The 14,970-nt window shown below is 51.1% G+C and overlaps 1 protein-coding gene across 2 annotated transcripts in view; it reads right to left on the reverse strand.

The window, feature by feature from the left end:
* The window catches only part of DNAH1 (dynein axonemal heavy chain 1), a 111,054-nt gene that overhangs the window by 35,768 nt on the left and 60,316 nt on the right, over positions 1-14,970 (reverse strand). For both annotated transcript variants that reach the window (XM_075574232.1, XM_075574233.1), the window contains exons 43-48: positions 13,474-13,634; positions 12,144-12,301; positions 11,108-11,281; positions 3,668-3,846; positions 3,119-3,349; positions 630-826 (exon numbers count right to left, since the gene is read on the reverse strand). In XM_075574232.1, the coding sequence (XP_075430347.1) occupies positions 630-826; positions 3,119-3,349; positions 3,668-3,846; positions 11,108-11,281; positions 12,144-12,301; positions 13,474-13,634 (1,100 nt within the window). The remainder of the gene's footprint in view (positions 1-629; positions 827-3,118; positions 3,350-3,667; positions 3,847-11,107; positions 11,282-12,143; positions 12,302-13,473; positions 13,635-14,970) is intronic.

The raw sequence follows: 14,970 nt of genomic DNA on the forward strand, positions 1-14,970 counted from the left end.
GCCCCCGAAGGCGCGGGGCTCAAGGCGGTTGCTTTGCCCTAAGATTGGCCCAGAATGTGTCCTGCTAGTGTGTACCTAGGATCCTTGGAAAGTGGGCGGTCTTCAAGCGTTTTGTGACCCCCAGCAACCAAAGGGTCAGACAACCAGCAACCAATGGGACAGATACCCTATAAACAAAAGGGACAGATACCCAGCAACCAAAGGCACAGACACCTAGCAATCAAAAGGGACAGAAACCCAGCAATCAAAAGGGACAGATACCCTATAAACAAAAGGGACAGAAACCCAGCAATCAAAAGGGACAGATACCCTATAAACAAAAGGGACAGATTCCCAGCAACCAAAGGGACAGATACCCGGCGACCAAAGGGACAGATACCCAGAAACCAACAGGCAAATACCCAGCAACCAACGGGACAGATACCCGGTGACCAAAGGGACAGAAATCCGGTGACCAAAGGGACAGATACTCAGCAACCAAAGGGACAGATACCCAATAACCAAAGGGACAGATACCCAGCAACGTGTGGGAGAGATAGATGCAACATTACCCAACATGCGTTTGTTACCCAACATGCATTGCCCAGCATGCCCCTGTAGCACAATATGAATTGGTAAGCTGCCCTTACATGTGACTCGCCAATTTGGTGAGAGACTGCCGTCCGCTGCCGCCCACCCCAAGCAGAAGAGCATTTCCCAGGGGCTGGCGCAGTACGCGGCTGATCCTACAGATGTGCTGAACGGCATCCAGGAAGAGGACCAGCTTCATCTTGGTGGTGTTAATCTGATTGTAATCCTCCATGTATTCCAAAATCACCTGAAGGAGCTGAGAGAGGCAGAGAGCACATCAAATGCGCCCATCACATACACAAGATTTGGGGGCCTTATATACACACACACACACACACACACACACACACACACACACACACACACACACACACACACACACACACACACACAAGCTGGGGTTCCTCGCTCAACGAATACAGGAGCCGGGGACCCTCATACAAAATCACACATAGGATTCGGGGCCCCTCACACACCCATAAACACAGGATAGGAGCCCCTCACCCACAGGAGCTGGGCTGTTCACACGCATACACAGGATCCAGGCCCCTCACACACAGGTGCCGGGCCCATCACACTCACAGGAGTTATGCCTCACACACACGCAGAAGGCCCCACAAGCACACAGAAGCTGGGCCTCTCACAGACACACATAATCTGGGCCACTCACAAATACAGAATCTGGGCTCCTCACACACACACAAAAGCCAGGCTACACACACACACACACAAAAGCCAGGCTACACACACACACACAAAAGCCAGGCTACACACACACACACAAAAGCCAGGCTACACACACACACACAAAAGCCAGGCTACACACACACAAAAGCCAGGCTACACACACACACACACACACACACAAAAGCCAGGCTACACACACACACACACACACACACACACACAGAAGCCAGGCTCTTCACACACACACACACACACACACACACACACTGGAGCCAGACCCTTCACACACACACACACACACACACACACACACACACACACACACACACACACACACACACACACACACACACACACACACACACACACACACACACACACACACACACACACACACACACACACAGAAACCGGGGATGTCTCACACACAAGTCAGGCCCTTCACACACGCGCACACAGAAGCCAGACTCTTCACCAAGGCTAACCGGAGATAACATTTTTACATTTAGAGCTTACCTTCGGCGGCGGCATCTCCGGGCATACTTCCAACATCCTCCCGGCAACTCCCCCTGCAACACCTGTCAATATGGCTGCGCATCGTCAAATGGCACATAACAAGACACTATGTGACGTCAAGTTGCCAAGACAACGGGACACCTTATTGTGCCGAGGCGTCACGTGACATCACTTTGTCATGCCAACGCGGCGCCGCATGACGTCACATAGCGTCCAATTGTCAAGTCAACAGGCATCATGTGACGCCGCATAGCCATATTGACAGGAGTTGCAGGGCAAAGGTGCAAAGTCAGGATATAGGCTGGGGTCAAGGCAGGAGGCATAGGAGCGATGGTCAGGGTCACAAGCTGGGGTCGGCACCAGGGAAGTCAAAGGAACAGGGAAAGCTCTTGAACAGGGAAAGCGCGGGAACAGGGAAGGTGCGGGAACAGGGAAGGTGCGTGAACAGGGAAGGCGCGGGAACAGGGAAGGCGCGGGAACAGGGAAGGCGCGGGAACAGGGAAGGCGCTGGAACAGGGAAGGCGCGGGAACAGGGAAGGCGCGGGAACAGGGAAGGCGCGGGAACAGGGAAGGCGCGGGAACAGGGAAGGCGCGGGAACAGGGAAGGCGCGGGAGCAGGGAAAGCGCGGGGACAGGGAAAGCTCAGGAACAGGGAAAGCTCAGGAACAGGGAAAGCTCAGGAACAGGGAAAGCTCAGGAACAGGGAAAGCTCGGGAACAGGGAAGGCTCGGGAACAGGGAAGGCTCGGGAACTCAAGGAGGCAAGAAAGACATAGGAAAGCATACTATGCTCGGGTAGGGGCTAAGAGTCACTGACTGCTATTTAAGCCCTGGAACCGGTGCATCCAGTTACCAAGTCTAGGAAAAAAGATTGTCCAGGAACCAAGATGGCCACAACAGCGACATAAGGGCAAGTTCCTACAAAACCCTATACTGGAACCCTTACAGATACGTGGCCAAAACCCATAGTCTATGTGTCAAACCCGGAGTGGTGGCACACACACAGAATCCGGGGCCCTTCACACACTGGAGCCGGGACCCTTCACACACACACGACCCGGGGCCCTTCACATATACACACACACAAACACACTGAAGCCGGGACCGTCTCACAAACACACACATACACACAGAAGCTGGGACCCTTCACACACACACAGACACATACACACACACACAGGAGCCGGGGCCCTTCACACTCAAACACACACACACACACACACAATAGAGCCAGACCCCTCACACACACACTGGAGCCAGGACACACACACTGGATCCAGGACACACACACACGCCAGTCCTTTCACACACACCGGAGCCAGGCCGGTGCTGGGATGCTCCACTACCTTTTCCCGATCCTCAATCAGTTGGTAAATTTTGACATCAGATCCGGGAGTCATGAAATCCCCAAATAGCACTGGCTGTTGAGGAACAACCTCCTGAAAGCTGGCCCCAAACTCTTGCATCCTGCCCTGCATCAGATCATCAAACCAGTCACGGTCCTCCTCATTCACCAGCCTGTCCTGGAACACGCGGCAGCCCTCATGGTACCAAAGTCTCAGGAGCTGAAGCGTGTCCTAGCAGAGAGGTACATGTATGTACAGGAGAGGGCAGCTAATGCACCTAAGGGGAGGGACTTGTATACAAAGCAAAGGCGTTTATATGCAAAGTTACCCACATATAGTATGGGGCTCCTATATACAAGTAGAGCTTATTTTCAGAATGGGTAGTGTTTTAAAAACAAAGGAATGGGAGAAGCTTACCAACATGTGGAAAAGACATGGGATACGTATGCATATAGTAGGAACCAGGGAGAGAGACGTCTACATACATATGGGAAGGAGAGGCGCTTGTTAGGGTAATATCGTCTGTCCCCTTTCACATGGGACACTCACCTCTATTTTGGCTGGCTCTGCCATGAGCATCCCCTGGAAGACCTTGGACAGATCCCGGAGGTTGAATGTGTAGTGTGACTTTGCTGGAGTAGGAAGCAGCTGGGATGTGATGGTGTTGTACAGGTTAATGGTAGCATCAACGATTGGCTCCATTAGGTGCTGCACTGCAGGGGCCCCACCTGCAGACGAGAGGGGGACACTGTTGAGCACAAACACTGCCCTCTGTCTGTGGGTGACACAGGGCCCATCTGAGGGGTGACCCAGGGCCCATCTGGGGGTGCAGGGGGGGGGGTGAAACAAGGAGGAGTGAAACTAAGGAGTGAAACGGTCAGTGTGCAGAGGTGACACTAGGCTCATCTAAGGGGTGACACAGGGCCTGTCTGGGGGGTTAAACAGGGTTAGTGTTCAGGGTGACACATGACCAAGCCGAGGGGTGACAAAGAGCCAGTCTGAGGGGTGACACAGGGCCATGCTGATTTCAGTGGATGACACAAGACCCTGCTGCTTCTCCTGTATACACCTGTGAAAGGCTGCTTTCTATATAGCCTCCCTGTTCTATAGCCTACCTTCCCCTGACTTAGACAGCTACCTCGCAACTTCTCTCTCCAAGTAATCCAGATAGAAGGAAAAAAAACACACAATAAACTTGATAGTGTATTCACTCTCCTCACTTGTAACACCCAACACCTCCCTGGGTGTAACACCCAACATCCACCCATGAGAAGGATGTTGATCCAGGGATTCATCCGATTTCCAATTCTTGGAGTCAGGAAGGAATTTATTTTTCCCCTTATGAGATATCATTTGATGATATGTCACAGGTTTTTTTTTGTTTGCCTTCCTCTGGATCAATAAGTAAGTATAGATATAGGATAAAGTATCTGTTTTCTAAATTTAGCATAGGATGAACTTGATAGACGGATGTCTTTTTCAACGCCATCTACTATGTAACCCCAACACTTCCACGTAACAAACAGCGCCCCCCATCTGTAACACCCAACACCTCCCCTTAACAAACAGCGCCCCCCACCTGTAACACCCAACACCTGCCCGTAACAAAAAACACCCTTCCCTCCTCTAACACCCACCACCTACCTGTAATAAACAGCGTCCCCCACCTATAACATTCCACACCTCCCTGTAACAAACAGCACCCTTTCTACCTGTAACACCCAATACCTACCTGCAATAAACAGCGCCCCTCCAACCTGTTACACCCAACACCTGTCTGTAAGAAACAGCACCCCCCACCTGTGACATCCAACACCCCCCCGTAACAAACTTTCCACCTGTAACACCCAATACCTATCCGTAACAAACAGCTCCCATCCCAACTGTAACACCCAATACCTATCTGTAACAAACAGCTCCCATCCCACCTGTAACACCCAACACCTATCTGTAACAAACAGCTCCCTTCCCACCTGTAACACCCAATACCTATCTGTAACAAACAGCTCCCTTCCCCCCTGTAACACCCAATACCTATCTGTAACAAACAGCTCCCATCCCACCTGTAACACCCAATACCTATCTGTAAGAAACAGCACCCCCCACCTGTGACATCCAACACCCCCCCGTAACAAACTTTCCACCTGTAACACCCAATACCTATCCGTAACAAACAGCTCCCATCCCACCTGTAACACCCAACACCTATCTGTAACAAACAGCTCCCTTCCCCCCTGTAACACCCAATACCTATCTGTAACAAACAGCTCCCTTCCCACCTGTAACACCCAATACCTATCTGTAACAAACAGCTCCCTTCCCACCTGTAACACCCAATACCTATCTGTAACAAACAGCTCCCTTCCCACCTGTAACACCCAATACCTATCTGTAACAAACAGCTCCCTTCCCACCTGTAACACCCAATACCTATCTGTAACAAACAGCTCCCTTCCCACCTGTAACACCCAATACCTATCTGTAACAAACAGCTCCCATCCCACCTGTAACACCCAATACCTATCCGTAACAAACAGCTCCCTTCCCACCTGTAACACCCAATACCTATCCGTAACAAACAGCTCCCATCCCACCTGTAACACCCAATACCTATCCGTAACAAACAGCTCCCATCCCACCTGTAACACCCAATACCTATCCGTAACAAACAGCTCCCATCCCACCTGTAACACCCAATACCTATCCGTAACAAACAGCTCCCATCCCACCTGTAACACCCAATACCTATCCGTAACAAACAGCTCCCATCCCACCTGTAACACCCAATACCTATCCGTAACAAACAGCTCCCTTCCCACCTGTAACACCCAATACCTATCTGTAACAAACAGCTCCCTTCCCACCTGTAACACCCAATACCTATCTGTAACAAACAGCTCCCATCCCACCTGTAACACCCAATACCTATCCGTAAAAAACAGCTCCCATCCCACCTGTAACACCCAATACCTATCTGTAACAAACAGCTCCCTTCCCACCTGTAACACCCAATACCTATCCGTAACAAACAGCTCCCATCCCACCTGTAACACCCAATACCTATCTGTAACAAACAGCTCCCTTCCCACCTGTAACACCCAATACCTATCCGTAACAAACAGCTCCCTTCCCCCCTGTAACACCCAATACCTATCCGTAACAAACAGCTCCCATCCCACCTGTAACACCCAATACCTATCTGTAACAAACAGCTCCCTTCCCACCTGTAACACCCAATACCTATCCGTAACAAACAGCTCCCATCCCACCTGTAACACCCAATACCTATCCGTAACAAACAGCTCCCTTCCCACCTGTAACACCCAATACCTATCCGTAACAAACAGCTCCCTTCCCCCCTGTAACACCCAATACCTATCCGTAACAAACAGCTCCCTTCCCACCTGTAACACCCAATACCTATCCGTAACAAACAGCTCCCATCCCACCTGTAACACCCAATACCTATCTGTAACAAACAGCTCCCTTCCCACCTGTAACACCCAATACCTATCCGTAACAAACAGCTCCCTTCCCACCTGTAACACCCAATACCTATCCGTAACAAACAGCTCCCTTCCCCCCTGTAACACCCAATACCTATCCGTAACAAACAGCTCCCTTCCCACCTGTAACACCCAATACCTATCCGTAACAAACAGCTCCCATCCCACCTGTAACACCCAATACCTATCCGTAACAAACAGCTCCCATCCCACCTGTAACACCCAATACCTATCTGTAACAAACAGCTCCCTTCCCACCTGTAACACCCAATACCTATCCGTAACAAACAGCTCCCTTCCCACCTGTAACACCCAACACCTCCCGGTAACAAACAGCTCCCATCCCACCTGTAACACCCAATACCTATCCGTAACAAACAGCTCCCATCCCACCTGTAACACCCAATACCTATCTGTAACAAACAGCTCCCTTCCCACCTGTAACACCCAATACCTATCCGTAACAAACAGCTCCCATCCCACCTGTAACACCCAATACCTATCCGTAACAAACAGCTCCCATCCCACCTGTAACACCCAACACCTCCCGGTAACAAACAGCTCCCATCCCACCTGTAACACCCAATACCTATCTGTAACAAACAGCTCCCTTCCCACCTGTAACACCCAGTACTTCCCCGTAACAAACAGCTCCCATCCCACCTGTAACACCCAATACCTATCCGTAACAAACAGCTCCCATCCCACCTGTAACACCCAATACCTATCTGTAACAAACAGCTCCCATCCCACCTGTAACACCCAATACCTATCTGTAACAAACAGCTCCCATCCCACCTGTAACACCCAATACCTATCCGTAACAAACAGCTCCCATCCCACCTGTAACACCCAATACCTATCTGTAACAAACAGCTCCCTTCCCACCTGTAACACCCAATACCTATCCGTAACAAACAGCTCCCATCCCACCTGTAACACCCAATACCTATCCGTAACAAACAGCTCCCTTCCCACCTGTAACACCCAACACCTCCCGGTAACAAACAGCTCCCATCCCACCTGTAACACCCAACACCTCCCGGTAACAAACAGCTCCCATCCCACCTGTAACACCCAATACCTATCTGTAACAAACAGCTCCCTTCCCACCTGTAACACCCAGTACTTCCCCGTAACAAACAGCTCCCATCCCACCTGTAACACCCAATACCTATCCGTAACAAACAGCTCCCATCCCACCTGTAACACCCAATACCTATCTGTAACAAACAGCTCCCATCCCACCTGTAACACCCAATACCTATCCGTAACAAACAGCTCCCATCCCACCTGTAACACCCAATACCTATCTGTAACAAACAGCTCCCATCCCACCTGTAACACCCAATACCTATCTGTAACAAACAGCTCCCATCCCACCTGTAACACCCAATACCTATCCGTAACAAACAGCTCCCATCCCACCTGTAACACCCAATACCTATCTGTAATAAACAGCTCCCATCCCACCTGTAACACCCAATACCTATCTGTAACAAACAGCTCCCTTCCCACCTGTAACACCCAATACCTATCCGTAACAAACAGCTCCCATCCCACCTGTAACACCCAATACCTATCTGTAATAAACAGCTCCCATCCCACCTGTAACACCCAATACCTATCTGTAACAAACAGCTCCCATCCCACCTGTAACACCCAGTACTTCCCCGTAACAAGCAGCTCCCATCCCACCTGTAACACCCAATACCTATCCGTAACAAACAGCTCCCATCCCACCTGTAACACCCAATACCTATCTGTAACAAACAGCTCCCATCCCACCTGTAACACCCAATACCTATCTGTAACAAACAGCTCCCATCCCACCTGTAACACCCAATACCTATCCGTAACAAACAGCTCCCATCCCACCTGTAACACCCAATACCTATCTGTAACAAACAGCTCCCTTCCCACCTGTAACACCCAATACCTATCCGTAACAAACAGCTCCCATCCCACCTGTAACACCCAATACCTATCCGTAACAAACAGCTCCCTTCCCACCTGTAACACCCAACACCTCCCGGTAACAAACAGCTCCCATCCCACCTGTAACACCCAACACCTCCCGGTAACAAACAGCTCCCATCCCACCTGTAACACCCAATACCTATCTGTAACAAACAGCTCCCTTCCCACCTGTAACACCCAGTACTTCCCCGTAACAAACAGCTCCCATCCCACCTGTAACACCCAATACCTATCCGTAACAAACAGCTCCCATCCCACCTGTAACACCCAATACCTATCTGTAACAAACAGCTCCCATCCCACCTGTAACACCCAATACCTATCCGTAACAAACAGCTCCCATCCCACCTGTAACACCCAATACCTATCTGTAACAAACAGCTCCCATCCCACCTGTAACACCCAATACCTATCTGTAACAAACAGCTCCCATCCCACCTGTAACACCCAATACCTATCTGTAACAAACAGCTCCCATCCCACCTGTAACACCCAATACCTATCCGTAACAAACAGCTCCCATCCCACCTGTAACACCCAATACCTATCTGTAATAAACAGCTCCCATCCCACCTGTAACACCCAATACCTATCTGTAACAAACAGCTCCCATCCCACCTGTAACACCCAATACCTATCTGTAACAAACAGCTCCCATCCCACCTGTAACACCCAATACCTATCCGTAACAAACAGCTCCCATCCCACCTGTAACACCCAATACCTATCCGTAACAAACAGCTCCCATCCCACCTGTAACACCCAATACCTATCTGTAATAAACAGCTCCCATCCCACCTGTAACACCCAATACCTATCTGTAACAAACAGCTCCCTTCCCACCTGTAACACCCAATACCTATCCGTAACAAACAGCTCCCATCCCACCTGTAACACCCAATACCTATCTGTAATAAACAGCTCCCATCCCACCTGTAACACCCAATACCTATCTGTAATAAACAGCTCCCATCCCACCTGTAACACCCAATACCTATCCGTAACAAACAGCTCCCATCCCACCTGTAACACCCAGTACCTATCCGTAACAAACAGCTCCCATCCCACCTGTAACACCCAATACCTATCTGTAATAAACAGCTCCCATCCCACCTGTAACACCCAATACCTATCTGTAACAAACAGCTCCCATCCCACCTGTAACACCCAGTACTTCCCCGTAACAAGCAGCACCCCTCCAACATTCAACACCTTCCCGTAACAAACAGCGCCCTTCACACATGTAACACCTAACACCTCCACATAACAAACAGGCCCCCACCCCACCTGTAACACCCAATACCTTCCCGTAACAACCAGTGCCCCCCCACCTGTAACTCCCGACAACATCCCCAATAACGCACACTGCCCTAGACCTGTAATCCTCCAAAACCCCTCCAATTACATCCCTAACCCCTGCCTCACTCGCATCCATCCCCCTGCATCCCCCCTAACTCCCTCACATCCCTCCGTCTGCCTCCCTCACATAACTCTCCCCCTCTACCTCCCTTAGATCCCTCCCCCTGCCTCCCTCACAGCCCTCTCCCCCTCTACCTCCCTCACATCCCTCTCCCCCTCTACCTCCCTCAGATCCCTCCCCCCTCACAATCCTCTCCCCCTCTACCTCCCTCAGATCCCTCCCCCCTGCCTCCCTCACATTCCTCACCCCCTCTACCTCCCTCAGATCCCTCCCTCTGCCTCCCTCATATCCCTCACCCCCTCTACCTCCCTCAGATCCCTCTCCACTGCCTTGTACTCCCCCCTGCCTCCCTCACATCCCTCAAAAAGTGCCAGTCAGGTCACTATGTCCAGAGAGGTAATACCGGACACAAACATGTCCAGTATTTTTTACTGGACAGTGTCCAAATATAGGACAGTCCAGTTCAATACTGGACACCTGGCAGCCCTGCCCCCACCTCGATAAGATCACTCTCTCCGCCTCCACCAGATCATTCCCTTTCCGCTTCCATTACATCGCTCCCTCCCACCTGATCACATTAATCCCCCCACCTCCCTCACATCACTGGGTCACTCCCCCTATGCATTTCCTCCACCTGCTCCCCCAGGGTCACCCCCCTCTCAATTTCCTTTATCTGCTTCCCCCATGGTCATACCCCCACATATCCTTTACCTGCTTCCCCAGAGTCACTCCCCCCATGTCCTTAACTTGCTCCCACCCAGAGTCACTCCCCCCATGTCCTTAACTTGCTCCCACCCAGGGTCACTCCCCCCCATGCCCTTGACTTGACCCCCCCAGTGTCATTCCCCCCCCCCATACTTGATATGCTCTGCACAAGGTCACTTCCCCCCATGCCCTTGACTTGCTTCCCCCAGGGTCACTCCCCTCCCATGTCCTTGTCCGGCTTCCCTCTGGGTCACTCCCCCCATGTGCTTGACTTACTCCCCCCAGAGTCACTCTCCCCCCCCTCATATCCTTGACTCTTGCTCCCCCCATTTTCACTCCCCCCCCAGTCCTTAACTTTCTCTCCCCAGGGTCACTCACCGATCCAGCTGCTCAAGATGCTGCAGAAGATGGTCCTCTTGCTGGCGTCTCCCATCTCAGCGAAGGAGAGGTAATGGCAGTGGCGTGTGAGCCGGGGAGACACCGGATTCCGGCCTCCTCCTGGGGGGCCCATTACGCACACAAAATTAATGTCCACTAACTGCTTGAAGACCCCTGCAAGAAAGAAGCCGGGTGTGTCAATGTTTACATGTGTACCGGTATGTATGTTTATATCTGTGTGTGTATACCTGTGTGTGTATGTTTATATGTGTGTACCGGTGTTTGTGTAATTATATGTGCGTTCCTATGTGTATTTTATTTGTGTGTGTCTACTTGTTTTATGTGTGTACTTGTGTATTTGTACTGTATGTGTGTGATTACGTGTGTGAGTGTGTGTGTGTGTGTGTGTAAATGTATATATGTTATGATAGTCACTGTCTCTGTGTGCTAGAATGTAGTGAGATATGTCCGCTTTCTAGCATGCAAGCAGTTAATCTCCCCTGGAAAGTAGCTAATTAGTATAGAATCCTGAGTGAGCAGAAGTGTTTTAAGGCAGACACAGAGAGCTGCCTTCAGGGAGACTGCTTTTCCCCAGAGAAGGGGAGGGGGGGGGGGTTGAGAAAGAGAGAGCAAGTTCTCCCCAGCCAGGAAGAGCTGGCTGGGACAGACCCTTAGCCCTGCTGGAAGGTAGTTGTGGAGTTTGCTGGGACTGCCTGGGTTTTAATCCCAGGAAGAAGGAAGGACGCGAGACTGCGCTGAAGCAGGGATGTTGCCCAGGACCTTGGAGCTACAGAGGGATTCCCTAGACTAGAGCAGGGGGGCGCAAACTTTTTCCCCTGCGCCCCCCTGCCAACGGTCTCCTCACTCCCGCGCCCCCCTCACTCCCACTTGCCTCCGCTCCGGCGTCATGATGTCACGTTGCCATAGCATATTACATGTATGTGTGTGTCACTGTGTGTGTCCGTGTTTCATTGTTTGTGCTTGTATGTGACTGTTTGTCACTGTGTGTGTCTGTGTCACTGTGTGTGATTCTTACCTATCTGCTTGCGGTCATACCAGCCTCTGTGATCCAGCCACTGCCGCAGGAGCTCGATAGGAGGCTGAGCTCCGTATGTTTCCAGGGCCGGCATGTTCAAATCATCGATAAAGAATATGAAGTAACGCCCGAGGGGTGGTCCGAACACCCCCTTCCTCCTGCAAGTACAGAGAAGTCAGAGCTCCCAGTGCCCACCCTGAGCTGTGAGGGTCTGAGCTCCCTGTGCCCACTGAGCTGTGAGGGTCTGAGCTCCCTGCACACCCTGAGCTGTGAGGGTCTGAGCTCCATGTGCCCACCCTGAGCTGTGAGGGTCTGAGCTTCCTGCGCACCCTGAGCTGTGAGTGTCTGAGCTCCCTGTGCCCACTGAGCTGTGAGGGTCTGAGCTCCCTGTGCCCTCCCTGAGCTGTGAGGGTCAGAGCTCTCTGTGCCCACCCTGAGCTGTGAGTGTCTGAGCTCCCTGTGCCCACTGAACTGTGAGGGTCTGAGCTCCCTGTGCCCACCCTGAGCTGTGAGGGTCTGAGCTCCCTGTGCCCACCCTGAGCTGTGAGGGTCTGAGCTCCCTGCGCACCCTGAGCTGTGAGGGTCTGAGCTCCCTGTGCCCTCCCTGAGCTGTGAGGGTCTGAGCTCCCTGCGCACCCTGAGCTGTGAGGGTCTGAGCTCCCTGTGCCCTCCCTGAGCTGTGAGTGTCTGAGCTCCCTGCCCACCCTGAGCTGTGAGGGTCTGAGCTCCCTGTGCACCCTGAGCTGTGAGGGTCTGAGCTCCCTGTGCCCTCCCTGAGCTGTGAGGGTCTGAGCTCCCTGTGCCCTCCCTGAGCTGTGAGGGTCTGAGCTCCCTGTGCCCACCCTGAGCTGTGAGGGTCTGAGCTCCCTGCACACCCTGAGCTGTGAGTGTCTGAGCTCCCTGTGCCCACCCTGAGCTGTGAGGGTCTGAGCTCCCTGTGCACCCTGAGCTGTGAGTGTCTGAGCTCCCTGTGCCCACTGAACTGTGAGGGTCTGAGCTCCCTGTGCGCACCCTGAGCTGTGAGGGTCTGAGCTCCCTGTGCCCACCCTGAGCTGTGAGGGTCTGAGCTCCCTGCGCACCCTGAGCTGTGAGTGTCTGAGCTCGCTGCGCACCCTGAGCTGTGAGTGTCTGAGCTCCCTGCGCACCCTGAGCTGTGAGTGTCTGAGCTCCCTGTTCCCACTGGACTGTGAGTGTCTGAGCTCCCTGCGAACCCTGAGCTGTGAGTGTCTGAGCTCCCTGGTCCCACTGGACTGTGAGTGTCTGAGATTCCTGGTCCCACTGGACTGAGTGTCTGAGCTCCCTGTGCACACTGAGCTGTGAGGGTCCTTGCCTTTTGTCCAGCTTGCTGTCAATAAGATCCTGCGTCTGATTGGCTGAGGTCCGAGCTGAGAACATGAGGAGGTGACTGATATATTCCAGGGGCAGCTTCTTCAGCAGCTTGTCGGACACGGTCAGGGTCTTTCCTGTACCAGTGGGACCGACACAGAGAACCTGCAGGAACAGAACACAACTATGTATCTATCTCTCTATCTCTATCTCTCTTGCTCTCTATGGGGGCAATTCACTAAGCAGTGATAATTGCTTTTAAGTACGATAAATGCCTTTTAAGACCGATACTGCCTGCTGTGCGATTCACTAAGCAGTGATAACAGCGCTTTATCGGCCATAAAAGGCATTTTTTCAGCCAAGGGAAAAAAATATGTCCGATCAGGCAAAAAACGGCAAACGCACCGTTTTTTCCCAGTCAGCGCAATTCACTAAGCAGTGATAAGTAACTAAGCAGACAAACTCAGTGCCAGTGAGGGTGTTTACTCACTGAGCTGCTCCTTCTCCCTCTGGAACGTGGAGAGAGTATATACACACAGCCTCGCCAGTGTATAGCCATGACAGTAAATACCCACAGCCACTCCAGTATATATCCATAAAAGTATATATGCACAGCCACGCCAGTATATAGCCATGCACGTATATACCCACAGCCACTACAGTATATATCCATAAAAATATATAAGCACAACCACGCCAGTATATACCCACAGCTATTCCAGTATACAGTGGTGTGAAAAAGAAAGTACACCCTCTTTGAATTCTATGGTTTTACATATCAGGACATAATAACAATCATCTGTTCCTTAGCAGATATGTGTGAAAAACTAAGTACACCTTATGATTAAATAGCTTGTAGAATCACCTTTAGCAGCAATAACTTGAAGTAATCGTTTTCTGTATTGTTCCAGAAGTCTTGTGGTTTGTTCAGTTGCAACTTTGCAAACCTAAGCCGTGCTGCCATGTTCTTTTTAGAGAGAAGAGGCTGTCTCCTGGCAACCCTTCCAAACAAACCATACTTGTTCAGTCTTTCCCTAATTGTATTGTCATGGACTTTAACATTTAACATGCTAACTGAGGCCTGTAGAGTCTGAGATGTAACTCTTGTTTTTTTGCAATTTCTCTGAGCATTGCACGGTCTGACCTTGGGGTAAATTTGCTGGGACGTCCACTCCTGGGAAGATTGGCAACTGTCTTGAATGTTTTCCACTTTTGAATAATCTTTCTCACTTTAGAATGATGGACTTTAAATTGTTTGGAAATGGCCTTATAACCCTTCCCAGATTGATGGGCAGCAACAATTGCTTCTCTAAGATCATTGCTGATGTCTTTCCTCCTTGGCATTGTGTTAACACACCTGAATGCTCCAGACCAGCAAAATGCTAAAACTTCGGCTTTTATAGAGGTGGTCACACTTGCTGATGATCAATTAATCAAGGGCATTTGATTAGCAGCACCTGTCTGCTACTTAGCATCTTAATTCATATGGAAGCAGTAAGGG

Source organism: Ascaphus truei, chromosome 17, assembly GCF_040206685.1.
Source record: "Ascaphus truei isolate aAscTru1 chromosome 17, aAscTru1.hap1, whole genome shotgun sequence".
Classification (NCBI taxonomy): domain Eukaryota; kingdom Metazoa; phylum Chordata; class Amphibia; order Anura; family Ascaphidae; genus Ascaphus; species Ascaphus truei.